Source organism: Pangasianodon hypophthalmus, chromosome 28 (genome assembly GCF_027358585.1).
Source record: "Pangasianodon hypophthalmus isolate fPanHyp1 chromosome 28, fPanHyp1.pri, whole genome shotgun sequence".
NCBI classification, from domain to species: Eukaryota; Metazoa; Chordata; class Actinopteri; order Siluriformes; family Pangasiidae; genus Pangasianodon; species Pangasianodon hypophthalmus.
In genome coordinates, this window is record NC_069737.1 from 11,076,453 (window position 1) to 11,100,800 (window position 24,348).

General features: G+C 41.2%; 1 protein-coding gene across 4 annotated transcripts in view; it reads right to left on the bottom strand.

Moving 5' to 3' along the window:
* fam184b (family with sequence similarity 184 member B) overlaps window positions 1-24,348 on the bottom strand; it is a 116,831-nt gene that overhangs the window by 43,985 nt on the left and 48,498 nt on the right. For 3 of the 4 annotated variants that reach the window (XM_026943007.3, XM_026943005.3, XM_026943004.3), the window contains 2 exons: window positions 1,147-1,264; window positions 881-1,072 (listed from right to left, as the gene is read on the bottom strand). In XM_026943007.3, coding sequence (XP_026798808.1) covers window positions 881-1,072; window positions 1,147-1,264 — 310 coding nt within the window. The remainder of the gene's footprint in view (window positions 1-880; window positions 1,073-1,146; window positions 1,265-24,348) is intronic. The other variant, XM_026943006.3, reaches the window with a different exon arrangement.

Here is a 24,348-nt window from a genome sequence, read left to right on the forward strand (position 1 = left end):
ACCTGTTTTGGGGGGTGCCCGTGTTCAGTATTTATCTGTGATGTTTAATTATTTGCTGTTTTTCATAAATATTTCTTTTTTTTTTTTACCTAGCCAACTAGGGTTAAAAATTTATAATTTCATTGTGACAGTTGTATATGGTGTTTTACTTTCAAAAAAGCTTTAGTTGTTCTGTCCGTTTTATCTCTGTACCAATGTTATTTTAGAGAGGTGGGAATGGTTGCCCAGTAGGGGGGCTCACACTCCCCCTTTTCCCATTGCCCTGATCACCAGCAGCTAAATACAGGACAGTTTACACAGCTCTTGTAAAAAAAAAAAGTCGATTTCCATTCTGTGGCAGAATGGAATGCCAGTGCACTGCTAGAAAGGGTTAATTTGGTGTTCTGGTAAATCTGGGCAGCTCTGTGGCCATACTTGGAAAAGGTGACATAATTTCCATATTTTGTAGTGTTACAACCTGGAACTGAAATGGACATAATTGTGATTTTGTCTAAGATTTGAAGGTACAAAGTACATTTATTAGAATTTTATTTTTTATAAAGGTTATTTTAATAGACATATGTAAGCTATCAGTCACAGTGACACTAGACAATTATGGGTATTTATATTTTGGGCCCATGTATGCAATAGAGGGCAAAGAGCACTTTCTGTGCATGTTTTGCTGCCCTGTGACAGCATGAGCAGTAGTTTGAAAAGATGTGATTAGCTGGCCTCATACGTCTTGGGGAAAAGACGTTAGCCTTTACTGCCCCAGTTGGCATTTGTCATATGATAGGGGAGAGCTGACTGGTGGGTGGGAATTAGAAAGTGACCAAACTGGGAAGAAAATAAAGAAAAAATGACTTAAATTGTACAGTATTTTCCTGGCTTTTCGATTTACCTGTAACTGCTGTTTCTTTATTAACTTCTCTTTCTCCTGAATTGTGGCATAAAGCTGGGCACTGAGTGAGCTGTTCATTTCTATTGTTTTTTGGATCTCCAGCTTCATTCTCTCCATTTCTTCATCATTATGGCAATCCTCCCTATCTCTTTCTTCCTTGCTCCTCTGGAATAGCACTTTTTTCTCCTCCAGCTATAGATACAGCATGAAGTAAGTTTACAGAAGACAAACAACTATGTGTGTAACTGTATGTGAGTGTGTGTTACCTGTGTCTGTAGTTCCTCTACCCTGTGTTGCCAATGCACATTAATGTCTCTGATCTCCTTTTCTCTCTCTTTCTGTAGATCTGCTACATGATCAGAGAAATGCTTCTCAAACTGCAGCCTAAACAGACATAGTATAATGTTTTAGATTGTACCCATCACTCAAATTAAAGAGCAAGTTTTCATGAAATTTTTTTTATAAAAATATGATCTAAACTGTATAACCCTTACTTTGGTAATTTCTGACTTTAAACAGACAACAAAAAAACGTTAGGGGATAGCTTTAGCTTTAGTGAATGCCACACTATAATGTTAGCTCATAATGGGAGCACATTTTAGGGCCCCTGTTTTAGTTAGAGAAAACACACACACACCCACATACATACATACACACATACATACAGTATATACATATACATATAAAATATATATACATATATACAGTGGATATAAAAAGTCTACACACCCCTGTTAAAATGCCAGGCTTCTGTGATGTAAAAAAATGAGACCAAGATAAATCATTTCAGAACTTTTTCCACCTTTGATGTGACCTGTAACCTGCACAACTCAATTGAAAAACAAACAAACACAGCCCTCTTCAGATCACCCCACAGATTTTCAATCTGATTCAGGTCTGGGCTCTGGCTGGGCCATTCCAAAACTTTAATCTTCTTCTGGTGAAGCCATTCTTTTGTTGATTTGGATGTATGCTTTGGTCGTTGTCGTGTGGAAAGATGAAGTTCTTCTTCATCTTCAGCTTTCTAGCAGAAGCCTGAAGCTTTTGTGCCAATATTGACTGCACAAATTTGGAACTGTTCATAATTTCCTCCACCTTGACTAAGGCCCCATTTCCAGCTGAAGAAAAACAGCCCCAAAGCATGATGCTGCCACCACCATGCTTCACTGTGGGTTTGGTGTTCTTCTGGTGATGTGCAGTGTTCTTTTTGCGTCAAACATACTTTTTGGAATTATGGCCAAAAAGTTCAACCTTGGTTTCATCAGACCATAACACATTTTCCCTCATGCTTTTGGGAGACTTCAAATGGGTTTTTGCAAAATGTAGCTGGGCTTGGATGTTATTCTTTGTAAGAAAAGGCTTCTGTCTTACCAGCCTACCCCATAGCCCAGACATATGAAGAATACAGGTGATTGTTGTCACATGTACTACACAGCCAGTACTTGCCAGAAATTCCTGCAGCTTCCTTAATGTTGCTGTACGCCTCTTGGCAGCCTCCCTGACCAGTTTTCTTCTCGTCTTTTCATCAATTTTGGAGGGACATTCAGTTCTTGGTAATGTCGCTGTTGTGCCACATTTTCTCCACTTGACGATGATGGTCTTCACTGTGTTCCATGGTATAACTAATGCCTTGGAAATTCTTTTGTACCCTTCTCCTGACTGATACCTTTTAATAATCAGATCCCTCTGATGCTGTGGAAGCTCTCTGTGGACCATGGCTTTTGCTGTAAGATGCGACTAAGAAAATGTCAGGAAAAGCCTACTAGAACAGCTGAACTTTATTTGGGGTTAATCAGAGGCACTTTAAATTATGGCAGGTGTGTACTGACTCCTATTTAACATGAGTTTAAATGTGATTGCTTAATTCTGAACAGAGCCACATCCCCAGTTATAATTGGGTGTGTACACTTATGCAACCACATTATTTTGTTTTTTCATTTTTACTCACCCAACCTAAAAGATTTCAGTTTGTTTTTCAAATGAGTTGTACAGGTTACAGGTCACATTAAAGGTGGAAAAAGTTCTGAAATGATTTATCTTGGTCTCATTTTTATTTTATTTTTCATTTTTTTCTAATTTTGGTCTCATCTCAACTGATGTTCAACTGTTCTTTTTAATAGTCAACTTATTTTCGGGTCATCATCGTAAAAGCTCTGTAAACACAAACACAGACACAAAGATATATCTTTCATTTCATCAAGCTGAATGCTCACTAAAAACTAACAGTCATCACGTTTTCAGGCCATTTCAAGTTTTCATTTTTGATGTGACACAAAGCAGTGATATCTCAGTGGGTGAGTTGTTTACTTACTTTATAATTAGTAACGCCATCATTTTGTCCATTCAGGCCGAGAGCTCGCACGAAAACAAGAGGCGGGATTTATCTAATGAACCTATCACATCCAATCATAACCGATCATATCCAATTATAGCGCGATGGAGGCATTGCCTCCTCTCACGTGACTTTCCCCCGTTCATTCTCAATTACCCCCCACTAAACCCATGGCACGTTATGGGGTCTCTGTTATAAGTCAATGGGCTGAGGGGAGGCAAGCCTCCGCTGTAACTTTACCTGTGGGTGTCGCTGTTGGACAGTGTTACTTTATAACAATGAGTGACTTTTATACTTTTAATGTCATTTTTAGTAATATTTGCGTCATTTTATTTTTGCAATATAGATTATTTTCTCATCCAATTTTTTGAGGAGACGCTGCCTCCCTTGCCTCCTCGGAGGAAACGCCCCTGGTATGTATAGTTTTAGAACCCACTTAATGGTCAGAGGTTTACCAGCAGGCCAAAGTCAAGTCAAGTGGCTTTATTGTCAGTTCAACCATATACAGCTAGTCAGTACATAGTGAAAAGAAACAACGTTCCTCCAGGACCATGGTGCTACACAAAACAACACAGAACAACACAGAACTACAAGAGACTACATATTTTTTACATAAAGTGCACATGCAGACATGTGTAGACAGCACAAGACAGTACAATGACTACCAAAACAGAACAATAGGCACAGTAAGATACAATGCAGTGCAAAAGAGTAACATAGAAGTTGCTGTAAATGTAAACATAAGAGGTAGCAGCCAGGTAGAGAGTATAAAAAATTATATACAGTATTTTATAAATTTTGTAGCAGCAAAAATGCAGGTACTGAATACAGAGAATTGCAGAGAGAATGGGATGGTGTTCAGTTGTGTGCGTGTGTTTTTTCAGTCCAGTCTCTGAGTGTTGAGGAGTCTGGTGGCTTGGGGGAAGAAACTGTTGCACAGTCTGGCCGTGAGGGACTGAATGTTTCGGTACCGTTTGCAGATGGCAGGAGGGTGAAGAGTTTGTGTGAGGAGTGTGTGGGGTCATCCAAAATACTGGTGGCTTTGCGGATGCAGCATGAGGTGTAAATATACAATGGAGGGAAAAGAAAATCCGATGATCTTCTCAGCTGTCCTCACTATCTGCTGCAGGGTCTTGCAATCCAAGATGGTGCAATTTCCAAATCATGCAGTGATGCAGCTGCTCAGGATGCTCTTGATAGTCTCTCTGTAGAATATGGTGAGGATGGGGGGTGGGAGATGGGCTTTCCTCAGCCTTTGCAGAAAGTAGAGATGCTGCTGGGCTTTCTTGGTTATGGAGCTGGTGTTGAGGGACCAGGTGAGTTTCTCTGCCACATGAACACCAAGAAGTTCAGTGCTCTTGACAATCTCCACAGAGGAGCTGCCGATGTTCAATGGAGAGTGGTCACTCCTTGCTCTCCTGGAGTTAACAACCATCTCTTTAGTTTTGTCCACATTCAGAGACAGGTTGTTGGCTCCACACCAGTCCGTTAGCCTCTGCACCTCCTCTCTGTATGCTGAGCTAGGTGAACTTGATGATGTGATTCGAGTCAGCAGAGTGAACAGCAGTGGACTGAGCACACAGCCCTGGGGGGCCCCAGTGCTCAGTGTGGTGTTGTTGGAGATGCTGTCCCTGATCTGGACTCACTCCAGTCAGGAAGTCCAGGATCCAGTTGCAGAGGGAGGTGTTCAGGCCCAGCAGGTTCAGCTTTCCAATCAGGTGCTGAGGAATGATTGTGTTGAATGCTGAACTGAAGTCTATGAACAGCATTTGAACATAAGTGTCTTTTTTGTCCAGGTGAGTGAGGGCCAGATGGAGGGTAGTGGTGATGGCATCATCTGTTGAGTGGTTGGGACGATTTGCAGGGGAATTGAATTTGAATTGCAGGGGATCCAGTGGGGCAGCAGGGTCTAGATGTGCCTCACGATGAGCCTCTCGAAGCACTTGATCGGTGTGAGTGCAACGGGACGGCAGTCATTGTGGCAGGACACTGAAGACTTTTTCAGCATGGGGACGATGGTGGTGGCCTTGAAGCATGTTGGAACGATGGCACTGCTCAGGGAGATGATGAAGATGTCAGTGAAAACATCCGCCAGCTGGTCTGCACATCCCCTAAGCACTCTGCCAGGAATGTTGACTGGTCCAGCAGCCTTCCGTGGGTTAACTCTGTGTAGAGATTTCCTCACAGCAGCCATGGTTAGACACAGCACCTGGTCATTGGGAGGAGGGAGTGGTCTTCCTCGCTGTCACGTCATTCTGCGCTTCGAACCTAGCGTAGAAGTGGTTCAGTGCATCTGGAAGGGATGCATCACTGTCACAGGCAGGTGGTGTTATCCTGTAGTTGGTGAAGGCCTGGATGCCCTGTCACATGTGCCACATGTCTCTGCTAGCCTTGAAGTGGCTGTGGATTCTGTGTGTGTGGGCTTTGCCTCTCTGATGGCCCAGGAGAGTTTGGCTCTTGCTGCTCTTGCCACCTTTTCGCCTGCTCTGAAGGAGGAGTCTCGAGTTCTCAGCAGCACACGCACCTCTGCAGTCATCCACGGCTTCTGGTTGGAGCATGATTATCTTGGAGACAGTGATGTCATCATTGCACTTGCTGATATATCTGGTCACTTATGGCGTGTATTCCTCCAAGTTGGTGAAGGTGCCTTCAGTTGCCGTTGAACATGTGCCAGTCAGTGTGTTCAAAACAGTCCTGAAGAGCAGAGATGGCTCCTGCTGATCAGGTTTTCACCTGCTTCAGAACCGGTTTGGAGCATCTGAAGAGCGGTCTCTATGCTGGGATTAGCATAACAGAGATGTGGTCTGAGTAGCCGAGGTGGGGGCGGGGCTCTGCCCGGTATGCGCCAGGGATGTTTGTGAAAACAAGATCCAGCGCGTTCTTCCCTCTTGTTGTCCAGATGCTGATGGAATTTAGGAAGCACTGACTTGAGATTTGCATGGTTGAAATCTCCGACAACAATAACCAGTCTGTCAGGATGTGAATTCTGCAGTTCGCTAATAGCCCCATACAGTTCACAGAGTGCCTCCATAGCATTAGCACTGGGGGGATGTATACTGCATCTAACAGTCACAAACTCCACCATTGATGAGCAGTAACTAGAAACAAGCACCGTGTTCTTGTACCATTCCGTGTTGGTGTAAACACACAAGCCACCGCCGTGAGCCTTACCGCACAGAGCTGCATTTCTGTCGGCACAAAACAAGGCTAGCCCATCTAGCTGAATGGCGGTGTCTGGAACTCTGTTGCTGAGCCACGACTCCGTGAAAACAAAGACACAACAGTCTCTAAACTCACGCCGCGACAAGCACTGCCTGTGCAACCTCTGTAGGGTCCAGGTATCGCCTCATGCTACCAGTAGTGACACTGACCCTAGCCAAATGCAAAACTAGTGAAAAACAGTCAGAAAAGATGAGTAGGGAAAAAAATGTCAGTGGCCTCCACCTGTAAAACCATTCCTGTTTTGGGGGGTGTTAATTTCATTAAAACCAAAGCAGCTGAAACTGATTAACAACCCCCTCTGCTACTTAACTGACCAGATCAATATCCCAGAAGTTTAACTGACTTGATGCTATACTCTGATTAAAAAGTGTTCCTTAAATTTTTTTGAGCAGTGTATATCACCGCTTGAAGAAGCCTTCAAGCGCAGAAATAGACACGCCAGACCACAAGATGCAAATCACTCATCAGCAGTAAGAATCAGAAGGCCAGATTGGAATTCACAAAGAGATAAGCCACAGAAGTTCTGGAACCAAATATTATGGACTGATGAGACCAAGATTAACCTCCACCAAAGTGATGGAAAGGCCAAAATGTGGAGAAAGCATCTGCTCATGATCCAAAACACACAAGCTCATTGGTCAAGATTGGTGGATGTAGTATCATGGCTCTGGCTTGCATGCCTGCTTCTGGAAGGGGCTCATCTTTATTGTTGAAGTAACTCATGAGGTATTTTTCACTTTCCCTTCTGCCACATTTTCATTTTCTCTAAGAACGCTTTTGTTTTTTGTCTAAAGACAGTGAGCGGAGGCCATCCGAGCAGGATCTGTCTAAAATAATATCAACAATCTTTGATTAAGGTACATTAAACACACAACATGGTAATCATTCAGCTTGCTCAGCATGCTGAGTGCAGGATATTTAGTCATTCTTCTTCTGTCATTTGCAATAGCTTTATTTGTGATAAATGTATATTAGTTAGCTCTCTGACGAAGAAGTTAGAGGTGTGCATCCAGACTACAGAGAGTCTCGATAACCATCGAGAGTGAGAGCAGTGTAGTTTCTGTAGGGGAAAGTCTGGATGCCTCTGGTGGAGTTATAAATCCAGCATTAGAGCTCTCACAGCGAGGTGAATGGGTGACAACTCAGTGGCATAATCGCAAAGCCAAAGCTAATGCTAAGGCTCGCCCATAAGAGCACCACTCTTCTCTGAGCCATGTGTCTAACAGGTTTGCTCTCCTCAGTGAAGCACCTGCTGAGAAACCTGAAAGAGCTCTGGTTATAGGAGACTCTATTTTACAGCACATGAAAATAGCTAGGCCTTTAGGGGCACCAGCAGCACTAGTTAGGTTTATACAGGGAGCCAGGTGCTGTACATAGCAGGTAATCTTAGGGTCTTAGGCAAACATAGGTTTTCAAAGATAGTTTTTCACATAGGAGCTAATGATATATGCCTTCGTCAGTCAGAGGTTAAGAATAACATTGTAGAGGTGTGTAAATTAGTATAGGTGATGCAGTAGTATGCTCTGGCCCATCCCAATGGGGCGTGGCAATGTAGCTTACAGCAGGTTATGGTCCCTGAACTGCTGGATGTCCAGATGGTGCTCCAAGTACAATGTGGCCTTTACAGATTATTGGAGTAGTTTTGAGGGCAAGGCTAGCCTGTTAGGGTGGGACGGTATCCATCCCACCTGGGAGGGTGCTGCTCTCATTTCTTACAGTATAGCACATAGTCTCAGTACAGGCCTAATTAATCAGTGACAATCCAGAGCCAAGGCCAGGGAGCAGACAAGCAGGCTAAACCAACCATCTGTTTGTTTTAGTAACCTGTTTTAGTTTGTTTTAGTAACCTAATTAACATAAAATTAAATCATACTGAATGCACAGCCAGCCCCTTTGTTCTGAAGCTAGGAGTGTTAAATATCAGATCTCTTACATCTAAAGTGCTTACTCTTAATGAAACTATTACTGACCAGGAGTTTGATGTACTGTGTTTAACAGAAACGTGGATTAAACCAAATAAGTATGTAGCATTAAATGAAGCTAGTTCTCCTTGATACAGTTATATACATCAGTCTAACTAGCAGAGGAGGAGGTGTCACAGTTATTTCTTATGATAATCTAAATGTCAGACAAAAATCTAGTCATAATTTCAATGCATTTTAAGTTCTTTATACTAACATAACATATGTAGCCACAAAAAAATAAGTCTACCCAGTCGATTCTAAATAAATTAATTATTTCAGAACCCAATGGCCATATTCGGAATTCCTCAAACTTGGTTGTTTATTTAGATAAAGCATTAATTGTTGGAGACTTTAATATTCATTTTAATAATCCAGAAGGCCCTCTGAGAACAGCGGTTGTGTCCATTCTAGATTCAGTAGGGGCTAATCAGAACATAATAGGACCCACTCATAATGGTGGTCACACTCTTGATCTAATACTAACCTTTGGATTAAATATAGGGGAAAAAAAGTTACATTTCCACAGTCTGAAGCTATCCGAGATCATTATTTCATCTCGTTTAAAATATGTCTTTGTCATAATAAATGCACCTTGTCACACTACCATGGTAAACGTACATTCGCGTCAGGTATTGCACGGAGTTTTATCAATAAACTTCCAGAGTTGTCAGAACTTGATCAGGCAACTGAGAGTCAGCTTTCCTCTATACTCTAGATAATGTAGCTCCACTTAAAAAAAATAATTAAAGAGAAAAAAACAGCACCCTGATATAACAATCACACATGCACCTTAAAACAGACCATCTGAAAATTAGAACGTAAATGGCATCAAAATAAATTGGTATTATTTCAAATAGCATGGAAGGAGAAGCTTTTGAGAACCTTTTATAGAAAATCTCTTAGTGCTGCTAGATCAACATAATTCTTCACTCTAAGATAACAAAAATAATCCCTAGATTCTTATTTAATACTGTAGCAAAATTAACTAGGAATAAGACCATCACAGAAAAACACAACATCAATATGTAGCACAGGCTATATACCTAAATCTTTTAAACTAGCATTTATCAAAACCCTGATTAAAAAAACCTGACCTCGACCCCTGTCAGTTGTCCAACTATAAGCCAATATCAAACCTCCACTATATCTCTAATATCCTAGCATAGCACAGCAGACAGCGCTGGTGGGAAATGACCTGCTACTGGCCTCTGATCAGGGTTGTGTCTCCTTGCTTGATCATACTATTCTCCATGATAGACTAGAAAATGTTGTTGGCGTTAAGGGAACGGACCTCTCCTGGCTCAGGTCTTATTTGACTGATCATTATCAGTTTGTAGATGTAAATGGTAATTTCTCTACACATAGTAAGGTAAAGTTTGGTGCTCTGCCAAGTTCTGTTTTAGGCCCACTGCTTTTTTCTTTATATATGCTACCTCTGGGTAAAATTATTCATAAACATGGTATTAGATTAAACTATTATGCTGATGACACACAGTTGTATGTTTCAGCAAAGCCAGATGAGAGACACCAAGCTTAATAAAGTAGAGTAATGTGTAAAGGACATTAAACACTGGATGTTTAATAACTTCCTTCTACTTAATTCTGACAAGACAGAGGTCTGGATGGCCTTTCTGTTTCATCATGCAGCAAAAGACCAAAAGACCTTGGTATTATTATTGACTCCAGTCTTTCATTTGAAGGTCATGTAGATAATATTACAAGGATAGCCTTCTTTCATCTCAGAAATATTGCTAAGATAAGAAATATAATGTCACTACACGTTGCAGAAAAACTAGTTCATGCATCTGTTTCCTCTAGATTGGATAATGATAATGCCTTACTGTCCAGATGGAGCTTGTTTATTCACCTATTGGGATTACTTTTTTCTTAAATAAAGAAGAAGATCTGGAGGGTTCATGGGCATGGAGTGTTCTGGTGAACTGGGAGGTGTGGATGCTGCTGCCACTCAGGTTTGTTGATGGTGGAGTGGCTAGCCACTTTATGTCCCAGGGCACACTCATGTCTGTGTTACATTCTGGCTCTCCCTTTTAGTTCTGCTGCCATAGCTAGTCTTGCCAGAGTCCCTGCTTGCACTCTGCATGCAAAGTATATTGTCCTTAACCATTGTGGGACAAAAAGCATACCTAAAAATCTCTCCCTCTCTTTCCCTCTCTCTCTGTCGAGCTACACATGCTACACCTGAGATACCAGTGATCCTGACCCTTTCTGCCCCAGGACCTGCCTGATCCATCCTGGTGCCCTACTTCTGGTTGGAGTTCTCATCGGTTGGAGATTGCTTGCTGCTGCTGGGGGTGGCCCCACATGGACAGCCTGAAGATCGTTGGGATTGCTGGGATGGTGCCGCTTGGGGACCATGGAGATGGCTTTGGACTGCGGTTGCCATGAGCAGTTTTGCACTCAGGTCTCCATCAGTCGGCAGTGGATAGGTTCAGCAAAACCGACTTCATGTGAAAACTGTAATCAGTTTCCTTGTTACACAATTGCACTATTTGTCCATGTAGTACACAGATATAGAAGGGATTTATTTATAATTGCACTATCCATTGTCACCCAGATGAGGATGGGTTCCCTCTTGAGTCTGGTTGCTCTCAAGGTTTCTTCCTCATATCGTCTCAGGGAGATTTTCCTTGCCACTGTTGCCTCTGGCTTGCTCATTAGGAATAAATTCATACATTTATAATTTATACCCTGAATGTTTTAACTTCTGTAAAGCTGCTTTGTGTACAATGTCCATTGTCATTTCATTTACAATAAGAGTGCTACATGTAAGAAATCTAATACTTTGCAGAAACAAGTTTCTGAGATTTCTTTCTTTTTTTTTTTTGTTTAGTCTCAATATGGATTGTACCTGGGTGACACCTTAAGGCACCTAGTGGACTGTCAGTTGTAGCCTCTTTCTCTGCTTCCTGGCCCTGGCTCTGGACTGTCACCAATGAACTATGCCTGTTCTAAGAGACATGAAATGAGAGCAGCGCTTTCCCAAGATTACTTGCAATGTCCATGTGATGTATCAAATAAAATATGGCATGTCTGAACTTGTGTGGTCTCGTTTTTACTTATGCATACATCAGCAGAATATTTCCCAACATTCCTAAGCCCTCCTCAGCAACGGAATCTCTAATGTTTCAAATGCAAAACTGCAAAGATTTAATACATCACATAACCCCCCCCCCTATTCAACTACACCCTAATAGCAATCTGCACATAACAATGAACAATTACTATCTTTAGCAACAACATAACTTAGCACAGCATCTATATATATATATATATATATATATATATATATATATATATATATATATATATATATATATATATATGTATGTATGTATAGAGACAAGAACAGTCCTATACTGAGGTACTTTTGCAAGGTTGTTGTTTCAGCGTATCAAGGTTCAATGCATTTAGGCGGTTTCCCAATTCTGGATGAGTGATGTGGACTCTGTCCTCCTCCACTGTCCTCTTGTGCAGGCTCAGGAACTGCTTACTTTTCCTCTTCTGGTGCACAAGGTCAAATCAGGGTGTCAGTCACTGAACAGTAACTCTCTTTACCAAGCTGATCCCCTATAACCCAGGCTCTCAACTGATCACCGTGTCTCCTGAATATGACATCTGTGTCTAGTCCCTGAACCTTGTAAGACACTGGCTCTGTTTGCTCTACTATCATTCCTGGAATCCATTTGTGTCCACCTCCTATGGTATTATGCAGGTACACTGCATCATTCACAGAAAAGGTGATGGTCATTATAGAACTTTTGGAGGTATTGCTTCCTACAAGCAGTGGCAGTGACATCTGAACGAAGTCCAGGCGAATGCATACATGTCTGTTTAGAAAGAGATCCGCCAGCTTGGAGTTTGGAGCAGTTTGGAGTAGTGCAATACTGCATTAGGAAGAGAGAGACCTTCCAAGTCCACTGTCACGTGTGCAAGTTTCTTTATTTCACCTTTACATGTTTGCACATACCTTCCGCAAGGCCATTGGTGGCTGGATGACCTGAGGTGCTTGTAAAATAAAGGATGCCTTTTTGCTGCATAAACCTTTTGAACTGTGTTCCATTGTCTGTGACAATGTGGTCAGGGAGTCCATATGCCACAAACAGCCTCCTCAGTCTTTCAATGGTAGCTTGCATTGAAGTTAGGCATTATAAACACCTCAACCACTCTGAATATGAATTATCATAAATGTGTGTCCTAGGAAAGGACCAGAAAAGTCTATGTGCAGTCTTTTCCAGCTTTGGCCAGGAAATTCCCAACGGTAAAAAGGAACCTGGTGTGGGGCCTTTTGTTCCATATGGCATGACTCACACGCTCTGCTAACCTGCTCCAGATCCACATCAACTTTAGGCCACCATACATACTTGCGAGCAAGAGCTTTCATCTTTACTATCCCTTGATAACCTACATGCAGAGTTTTTTCTCAGTTTATCAGGTATTATCACCCTGGTACCCCAGAGAACACATCCTCGCTCAGCAGACAATTCATTTCTGCATGAGTGGAAAGCTTTCAGTCTTTCATCCTCATCCAATGGTCAACCCTCCATGACATAATTCAGCACCCTGAATAGCACCTTGTCTGTGCGTGTCACATTTGCCACCTGGTCTGCATTCAAGAGAGCTTGTTCAAAGTGTTCAGTTATCAGTGCATTAATATTCTCTGACAGGGCTGCTGTACCCACATCACTCATGTCAGGCAGGGGAACCCATGAAAGGCCATCTGCATTACTGTGTTTTTCTGAAGGACAGTATTCAATATGTTAGTCGTAAGCTGAAAATTAAATTAATTAAATTCAAATATTTACAATATATTTTTGTGAATCCATTTATTTCTGTAAAGCTGCTTTGTGCCAATGTACATTGTTAAAAGCGCTATACAAATAAAATTGAATTGAATTGAAAGAATGATCTCTGGATCCTGGCTGCCGCCATGGTGGGTAGACTTTTATGTTCTCCAAAGTCAGCAAAGGTTTATGGCCAGTCACGATCTTGAATTTCCTTCCCCACAGATATTGGTGAAACCTTTTTTTAGATAGATATCATCATCCAAAGATGAGTGCCAGCCCCTCAATTTGTGTATACTTTTTCTCGGCAGGCGCCAGAGTTCTCAAGGGATACACAATGGGACATTCCTCTCCAGTGAGCATTGTGTGTTGCAAGACAGCTCCAATTCCATTTGCTGATGAATCACAAGCAAGACTGAGTGGTAGATTTGGATCATAGTGTACCAGAATCTTTTTGTTCGTCAGCAAATGGAATCAAAGAATCAAAAATCAAAGATTGGAATCAAAGATTCTTTGCCCTGATTGCTTCCACTCCCATGGTACATTATCTCTCAAAAGTCTGTAGAGGGGGGCTACCAGAGTACTTTGGTTTGGCATAAAATGTCCATAGTAGTTTACCAAACCCAGAAAGGCTCTCAGCTCCTTCACACAGGTGGGCGCTGGTGCATCCTTGATTGTGGTAATTTTGTCTGGAGATGGATGAAGGCCCTGGCTGTTTAACACAAATCCCAGATATTCAATCTGCCTTTTCCCAAACTCACATTTTAACCTTTTCACTCTCAAGCCATTCTTCTGAAGTCTCTGCAGCACTTTCAGTAGCCTCTGCAGATGTTCCTGATCTGTTCTCCCAGTGACCAGCAGGTCGTCCAAGTACAATACGACATCAAGATCTTTTATGATATTCTCCGTAATTCTGCGAAAGATGGGGGGTGCTGAACTGACACCAAATGCCAGTCTATTGTAAACAAATAACCTTCTGTGTGTGTTGATGGTTAGCAGCTGTTTTGACTCGTTGTCAAGAAGAACTTGCTGGTATGCTGAAGTCAGGTTGATCTTTGAGAAAACGGTTCCTCCACTCAATGTAGCCATCAGCTCCTCAATCCATGGTAGTGGGTAAGTCTCTGTAGTAGCTGCCTCACAGCTGGTTACAATCACCACATTATGGTTTTGTCTTTCATCACGAATTGCACAATGGGTGCTTCCCATCCACTGTGTTTCACAGGTGGGATTGTTGGCCTTCTCCAAGCAGTCCAGTTCCACGTTAACTTGTGCCTTCACAGCAAAAAACAGTGGGTAACATTTACAAAAATGTGGAGGAATTTCAGGGATCACCAGTATCTTTGCCTTGACACCAAGGACCATGCCTAATTCATCTTTGAATACCTCAGAGCATGAATCCAGCACCTCTTAAAGGGACCTTGCTTGGTGCACTTGACTGACAAGTTTTATCTTTTGACAATTCAATATGAGCTTTTGCAGCCAATTTCTGCCACACAATGCTGGCCCTGCCCTTTTAACTGAGAAAGTGAAAACATGGGCAACTTCTTCTGCCCCCATATACTTAGTGTTTTTCTCAGCATGATGTTTACTCTTTCCAGCTTCCCCATTTCCTCTGCACGCTCTTTTGATATGGCCAGTTTTTCCACAGTTTTTCCTATGCCTATGGTTAAAGCCGATGAGTACTTCCACTTAATTGAGACACAACTGAAAAAACCTTACACATAAATCATACACACATACACACACTTTAACTGAACAGAAACACAGCTAAAACAACAATTTCCTCCTAAGTACGTGCATCAGTAAGAAAAAAAACCCAGAACCTTAGCACACAGATGGTGGAGAAAGACATGCAATATTTAGAGTCGATACCAGATAAAAATAGGGAGATGGGTACTTTCATATACGTTTATCCAGAGTGTTTTACAGGAATGCTTTGTAGTCTCCAAAGAAACACCATCATACTAGTGCAATAGGGTCTGAAAATTAATATCAAGCTAAAACTCTGTTAGAGAGAAGTTAATACAGGAAGGAAACACAGAAGTCAAGGGATTTTTAAAATTTTTTTTAAATTAGTGATCATTTAAGTGCTTGGTGAAGAAGTATGTCTTCAGTAGTCATCTGAAGACAGCCAGGGCTGTTCTGAGAGCCAGGGGAAACTTGTTAAACCACCTGGGTGCCAAGACAGAGAAGAGAGAAGAGGTGCATGTCTTCCTTGAAGGATGGTGGGTCCAGTTGAGCTGTGGTAGAGGCTCAAATGCAACATAGTACAGAGTGAGGAATGATAAATGCATTCATGTAGGTGGGGGATGGCCCGATTTGAGCTTTGTAGGCAAGCATCAGTCTTTTGAATCTGATGTAGGGAGCTAGAGAATACCAGTGAAGGGAATGGAGAAGTAGTGTGATGTGGGAGAACTTTGAGAGATTGAAAACAAGTCATGCAGCTGCATTCTGGATCAGCTGCAAAGCACGCAGTGGATGACTTGCCAGGAGCGAGGTGCACTAGTCCAATCTCAAGATCTTAACAAGCACCTGAGTGGCCTCCATGGGTAGAAATGGCCAGATCCTGATGTTATAAAAGATAGATCTGCATGAATGAGTCAGGTTAGCACTGTGAAGAGAGAAGGAGAGTTGGTTGTCCAGAACTACCCCAAAGTTGTGTGCATTGCCAGATGGTGTGATCCCATCACAAGAATTTGATATGGGGATGCATTTCCAGGGATATACAGCAGCTCAGTCTTTCTCGGATTTAATTTTAGCATGACATAATCTCTGTCAGACGTGCTGAGATCCATACAGACATATGACTGTCTAAGGAAGGAAAGGAAGAGTTGGGTGTCATGAAAATAGTAGTGTTATATAAGAATGTGAGAATATTAAACTATGTGAGAATAATACCTCACTGAGAGAGTGGGTGTGATGGTAGAATTGAAGAGGACCTAGCACTGAGCCATATGGGACACCAATGGAGAGTTTGCAGAGCAGATTTAGATTCCTACCATGTCATCTCATATGGCTGAACCACCAGGATAGAAGCAAACCACTGCTATGCAGTGCCACTGTTTCTAAGGTTCATGAGGATGGGCAGGAGAGAATTGTGATGGACACTGTCGAATGTGGCTGAAAGGTCACAGAGAACTGGTGACATTTTGGCCAATCTAGAGGCATGAACTTTCTCAGTAACAGCTGCTACAAGAGCTGTTTTGTGCTGCTTTGAAGCCAGACTGGTTAGGATAATGGAGGGTGAATGGTGAATGAATGGTGGGTAAGAAAGAGAGACATATCATTGTATACAGCCATTCAAGAGTTTAAGAAAGAAAGGAGAGACATGATACTGCTTGGTATTTGCTGATGTCTGAGGTATTTAGTGTGGGCTTTTTAGGATGACCAGATGTTATGGAGTCATTTATGATTAGGGGTGCTAAAAACTAATATTTTAATAGGCTATTATTCATGTGAATTAATCAACAAACAATCTATTAATCGGCTTAACTGTGGCACCTAAAGAGCAAAATTGGCCATGCTCTTTAGGTGGGCGGGATGTCATACTCTCTCCTCTATCAAACATGTAGGCAGATGGAGGAAGTTACGCTGCCTAGTGATGCTGCATGAGCAAATGTCTTGAAGAAAGCATGTGTTTGCCTTTGACCCCTCACTGGTTGGTGGCTGTCATGTGATGGGGAGAGTGTTAGCTAGTGGGAATTGTCAAAAAAAAGTTTAACAAATAAAAGTTCAAAATTAAACTTAACTATGTAATTGCTACACATATTTTACATCAAAAAATATATAGTATCAATCCCCTTGAATCATATGTAATATGAGTCTGTAACATCAACCTTTTAGTATATTTTACTCACTAAGCACAAACCTTTGGCTGATTTAGTTTTTTCAATGGTCAGTGTTTTAGACTTGCTTTTTTAAAATTCCTCTCCTGTTGCCATCATCATTCAAAGTTGTGTTTGCGAGAGAGAGCATGGCTCTCACCCTTGTGTTTTCTGTTGTTTGTGTTATCTCCTCTTCCATTTATGTTATTGGTAAATAACTAGTTGAATTTCAAAACCCATGTCTACATTTTTTTTTAAATAATTGACTATCAATTATCTAGAATACTCATTGCAGCTTATTTGTGATGTAAATAATGAAGGGGAGGAGGTTGCACAAGATGGTCTGGAGAATTGGGCAGAGGTTGGGATCCAGAGGGCTGGTGTTAGGATTGCTAGACAAGAGAATGTACAGAATCTCTTCTGTAGAAAGATAAGAAAAATATGGTGAGGTGAAAAATGTGTTAAGGAGATAGGATAGCAAAAGTGATTGTGCAATCTTCTCAATAATGTGGGAGTAGGGTAAAGGTGCAGGGAGAAGGTGTGTATGGATGTATTTGCTTCTAGCTTTCTAGAACCACTACACATGCCCATGAATTTCTTACTGTCAGAGGAAAAGGCCATTTGAATGGCAGTGACCAACCACACTTACTCACCACAAATCTCTAAAGATGTGACACTGTCAACCTTTTTAACACCCATTTTTCACAATTCCATCACTTGCCAATTCCAACGCACTAACTAGCTCACCCCATCACATAACAGCTACGAACTGACGAGAGTGAAGAATAGTACGTCACAAGCTGCCTCCCATATTTGTTTTTCAGATTTTATCCAAAGTGACTTAAAATTGAGACAGCATGCAATCGACATCTCTCCAAAAGAATATTTTCAACACCACAGTGTGCCTACTATTACATTAGTGAGATAGTCAGCAACTTTTCTAGCAAATTAGGCTAAAATGGAACAGAAAGAACAAAATTAAAATGACATACATTGGCTTGTGAAAGTATTCAACCCCCCCTGGAATTTATCAGATTTGTCTGAATAACAAATGATAAATACATATATTCTTCATCCTCAGAACCTGGGCATTTTGTCAAAATTGAAGAGAGAATGGATGGCAAAAAATACAGGGGGATATTACAAGAGAACTGCTTCAGTCTGCCAAAAAAAAGCTTGGGAGACATTTCACCTTTCAACAGGACATTGATCCAAAACACAATGCAAAAACAATGCAGGAGTGATAGTCCAGTGTCCAAGTGATAGTCCAGATCCAAATCCCAATGAAAATCTATGGCACTGAAAACTGCAGTCAGGACTGCCTAAAAATGAAAAGGTCAGCGTTCTACAATGTCCAAATGATAGTCCGGATCTGAATACCATTGAGAATCTATGGCACTGAAAATTACAATCAACCGACATTATCCAACCTACCTGAAGAATCTGCCAGGAAGAATGGGCAAAAATCAAGCAGTGTGCAAAGCTGGCAGGAACCTAAAACGCCCCCCTCAAAAAAACCCCACTGTCTGGAACATTCTGTGTAACTGTTAGTTGCAAAGTCTGATAACTTTTCAGGGGGTTGAATACTTTTGCAAGGCACTGTACATGTCAGCGAGGGTGTGGTTGAGTGCCGGCTGTGAACGGGAGGTGTTGCAGAGAATGGGCCGGTGTTTAATTAATTGGATCCCAATATACTGTATATGTCTTGCAGTCAACTGCTAAATGCAAAGACAAAGAGAGCTTGTGTGTAGCAGAACAGTAAAACCAACAGAATCCTGCTGAGCCTGTGTGTCAAGTGTACCCTCTTGAGTTCTGATATAATTTAATTTCCTGAAAGTTGAAAGTACTCATGCTGAAACGCACGGAGCAAAAACAGAAAATTAACACAGCACTGCAATCTCTCATGCCTGCTTCCAGTGTCCTCACTCCCATCACACCATAATACATTATTATGTACAGGGTGTCCAAAAAGTCTCCATGTATAGGGGAAATTAACACTTTTTAGTAAAATGTTTTCCAAAATATTTCATACTTTGTATATATTTTTTTCAGATAGCCTTTAAGAATGCCTTTGACAAAAGAAGAACATATTGGAATCATTCTCAAGGCTAGATCGAGAAGCTGTTGCAAGGTTGCAATGGACTTTAACAGGAAGCATGGCAAGCACATCACACATGACACTGTTGCCAAACTGTAAGCCAAAGTTGGGGGACACATCTCCACGTGTGTTTTTTAGGTTCCACCGTATTGAGACTGTGTCTGTTCCCCCAGCTAAACAAAATTATAGACATACTCAGACAGTTTGTTTTAGTAACCTAATTAACATAAAATTAAACCAAACCGAATGCATAGCCAGCACCGTTGATCTGAAGCTAGGACTGTTGAATATTAGATCTCTTATGTCTAAAGCGCTTATTGTTAATGAAACCATTACTGATCAGGAGTTTGATGTACTGTGTTTAACAGAAATGCGGATTAAACCAAACGAGTTTGTAGCATTAAATGAAGCTAGTCCTCCTGGGTACAGTTACATACATCAGCCCCGTCTAACTGGCAGAGGAGGAGGCGTCGCAGTCATTTATAATGATAATCTAGCCGTCACACAAAAACCTAGTCATAAATTCAACGCATTTGAAGTTCTTTATTCTAACATAACATACGTAGCCACTAAAAATAGGTCTACCCAGGTGATTCCAGTAATTATTATTTACAGACCCCCAGGGCCATATTCGGAATTCCTGTGTGAATTTGCGGATTTCATCTCTAACCTGGTTGTTTCTTTAGACAAGGCATTAATTGTTGGAGACTTTAATATTCATTTTGATAATCCAGATGACCCTCTGAGAACAGCAGCTGTGTCCATTCTAGATTCTGTAGGGGTTAATCAGAATGTAATAGGACACACCCATAGTGGTGGTCACACTCTTGATTTAATACTAACATTCGGATTAAATATAGAAAATATAGTCTCATTTCCACAGTCTGAAGCTATCTCAGATCATTACCTCATCTCATTTAAAATGTGTATTAATCATAGTATATGCACCTTGCCACGTCACCATGTCAAGTGTACGTTCACGTCAACAACTGCACAGAGTTTTATCAGTAATCTTCCAGATTTATCAACCATGATTGGATCACCGTCTGATCCCAAAGAACTTGACCAGGCAACTGAATGTTTAGAATCAACGTTCTGCAACTCGCTAGATAAGGTAGATCCACTTAAAAGAAAAATAATTAGGGAGAAAAAGCTAGCACTCTGGTATAGCGATCACACACGAACTTTAAAACAGACCACTCCAAAACTAGAACGTAAATGGCGTCAAACTAACTTGGTAGTATTTCAAATAGCACGCAAGGAGAGCCTTTTGAGCTATAAGAAAGCTCTTAGTGCTGCTAGATCAATGTATCTCTCCACCCCTAATTGAAGATAACAGAAATAATCCTAGATTCTTATTTAATACTGTAGCAAAACGAACTAGGAATAAGACCACAATAGAAACACGCACACAATCATTATATAGCAGCGATGACTTCATGAATTTTTTCAGTGGTAAAATTGAAAATATCAGGCTAGAAATTCAGACTATTAATTTAAAACCGGACAGTTCTATAACTAATCCTGTAGATGATATGATAATATTAGATAACCAACTACAACGCTTTACTCCCCTTGAAGAGACTGAACTAATTTCATCATCAAAATCATCAACCTGTATGCTAGATCCTTTACCTACTTGTTTCCTCAAACAGATAATTCCTGAAACAATCAAACCTCTTTTAAAGATAATCAATTCTTCCCTTAGCATTAGGCTATGTACCTAAATCTTTTAAATTAGCAGTTATCAAGCCCCTGATTAAAAAACCTGACCTTGACCCCTGTCAGCTGTCTAACTATAGACCAATATCAAACCTCCCCTTTATTTCCAAGGTCCTAGAAAAGGTTGTCGCACAGCAGCTATGCTCATACTTACATAGGAATAACATTCATGAAATGTATCAGTCAGGATTTAGGCCTCATCATAGCACAGAGACAGCACTAGCAAAAGTTGTAAATGACTTACTACTGGCCTCTGATCAGGGTTGTGTCTCCTTGCTGGTGCTGCTTGACCTTAGTGCAGCTTTTGATACCATTGATCATGCTATTCTCCTCGATAAACTAGAAAATGTAGTAGGCATTAAGGGAACAGCCCTTTCCTGGCTCAGGTCTTATTTGACTTATCGTTATCAGTTTGTAAACGTAAATGGTGACTTCTCTTCTCATACTAAGGTAAAGTTTGCTGTCCCGCAAGGTTCTGTTTTAGGCCCACTGCTCTTTTCTCTATATATGCTACCTCTGGGTAAAATTATCCGTAAGCATGGTATTAGCTTCCACTGTTACGCTGATGACACACAGTTGTATGTTTCAGCAAAGCCAGATGACAGACACCAGCTTAATGAAGTTGAGGAATGTGTAAAAGACATTAGAAACTGGATGCTTATTAACTTTCTCTTACTTAATTCTGACAAGACAGAAGTACTTGTACTAGGACCACATGCAGCTAGAAGTAAGCTTTCTGATTACATAATAACTCTGGATGACCTTTCTCTTTCATCATGTGCAGCAGTAAAAGACCTTGGTGTGATTATCGACTCTAGTCTTTCTTTTGAAGCTCATGTAGATAATATAACTAGGATTGCTTTCTTTCATCTTAGAAATATTGCTAAAATCAGAAATATATTGTCACTACACGATGCAGAAAAATTAGTTCACGCTTTTGTTATGTTCCAGTAGGTGCATAAACTAAGCTCCAGTTAGACCAGAATGCAGCAGCGAGAGTCCTTACTAAAACCAGAAGATATGACCACATCACCCCTATCTTATCCACACTGCATTGGCTCCCAATCAAATTTCGTATTGATTATAAAATACTACTATTGACCTATAAAGCACTAAATGGTCTCGCGCCACAGTACCTGAGCTAACTTTTGGTTTTTTATGATCCGTCACGCCTACTCAGATCAAAAGGTGCGGGCTATTTGTTGGTACCTCGAATAATGCGGGCTACAGCTGGGGGTAGAGCTTTCTCTTACAAAGCCCCACAGTTATGGAACAGCCTTCCACTTAGTGTTCGGGGCTCAGACACAGTCTCAGTGTTTAAGTCTAGGCTGAAAACATATTTGTTTAGTCAAGCCTTTTGTGAATAGTTTTCTTAAGTACAGGGGCAGGTCTGGAGGGTTTCACAGGCATAGAGTGTTGTGGTCGACTGGGATGTTTGGATGCTGTCGCCCCCCCACTCTCACACGTTCTCTCAGGTTTGTCGACGGTGGAGTGGCTGGCTGCCTTATGTCCCAGGGTGGCCTCATGTCTGTGTTAGCTTCTGGCTCTCCCTTTTAGTTATGCTGTCATAGCTAGTCTTGCCAGAGTCCCTGCTTGCACTCTGCTCTCCATCTCTCTCTCTCCCTCACTCTCTGTCAAGCTACACATGCTACTTCTGAGATGCCAGTGATCCTGACCCCTTCTGCTCCTCCTTGCTGCCTGACCCATCCTGCTGCCCTACGTCTGGTTGGAGTTCTCATCGGTTGAGTTCGCTTGCTGCTGCTGGGGGTGGCCCCATATGGACTGCCTGAAGAACTGTTTGGATTGCTGGGGATGGCGCCACCTGGGGGCTGTGAAGATGGCATGGAGATCACATATGGGGAGCTGTACTGTAATGGCTTGGGACTGCTATTGCTGTAGTGGCTTTGGGGCTGCAGTTGCCATGAGCAGCTTCGTACTCAGGACTCCATCAGTAGATTTTAACCAGCCGGACTTCTTGCAAAAACTGTGATGAATTTATTGGTTGCACAATTGTACTATTTGTCCATATAGTACACAATAATAGAAGGGATTTATTTATAATCGCACTATCCGTTGCACCCAGATGAGGATGGGTTCCCTTTTGAGCCTGGTTCCTCTCAAGGTTTCTTCCTCATATCATCTCGGGGAGTTTTTCCTTGCCACCATCGCCACTGGCTTGCTCATTAGGGATAAATTCACAGTGATAATATTTACAATATATTTTTGTGAATCCATTTATTTCTGTAAAGCTGCTTTGTGACAATGTCCATTGTTAAAAGCGCTATACAAATAAAATTGAATTGAATTGAATTGTTTGCAAAGAAATGGCAATCACACAGAGGATGTTTTGTAAAAATTTACATTTTGCTAATTTTGTATGGAGACTTTTGGGACACCCTGTATATACTACACTTCATACAAAATTACCAACAACAAAGGAAAGACTTATATACAGAAAATATAGACAGCACAACCTAGAGGGAGGAAAGACTTATATACAGAAAATATAGACAGCACAACCTAGAGGGAGGAAACATGGGATAGCAAAGTTTGTCAATAAAGATGTAGTGGAGCTGAAATGTTTCACAATGCTTTATACAATCAGTTAATCATTCCCATTCTGACATTAAATAAATAGTCTTGTACCTTTGACCTTTTCTCAATTTTAAAATAAAATTATACTTTAAAATGTATAAAGTCTTTACTTACAGTGAATATAAAACATCTATACACCCCTGGAGGTTTTTGTGATGTAAAAAACGAAACCAAGATACACCGTATGGCCAAAAGTATGTGGACAGCTGACCATCACACTCATATGTGGGCCTTCCCCTAACTGTTGCCACGTCTTTGTATGCTGTGGCATTAAGATTTCCCTTCACTGAAACTAAAGGGCCCAAACCTGTTTCATAATGACAATGACCCTGTGTACAAAGTGCAAAAAAAATAGAGTGGCCCGAGTCCTGACCTCAACCCCACTGAACACCTCTGGGGTCAATTGGAATGTTGATTGCGCACCAGGCCTTCTCGCTTGACATCAGTGTCTGACTAATGGCGCGATCAGCTCCGTGTTAATGCCCATGGTTATGGAATGACCACATATGAGTGTGATGGTCAGGTGTCCACATACTTTTGGATATACAGTGTAAAAAGAAAAAAACTTATAATAACCTAGTTGCATAACTGTGTACACCCCTTAGCTAATACTATGTTAAATCACCTTTTGCTTGTAATACAGCACTCAGTCTTTTTGGGTGAGAGTCTACTAATCTAGCACAACCCGATTTGGTAATTTTATTCCATTCTTCTTTGCAAAAATGCTGATCTATCAAATTGTGAGGGAAGCTCCTGTGCACAGCCCTCTTCAAGTCATTCCACGAGTTTTTGATAGGATTTAGATCAAGGATCTGACTGGGTTAGTCCAGACCTTCTGATCTTCATCTTTTGAAGCTATTCCTTTGTTGAGTTGTATTTGTGCTTTGGCTCACTATCATGCTGGAAGGT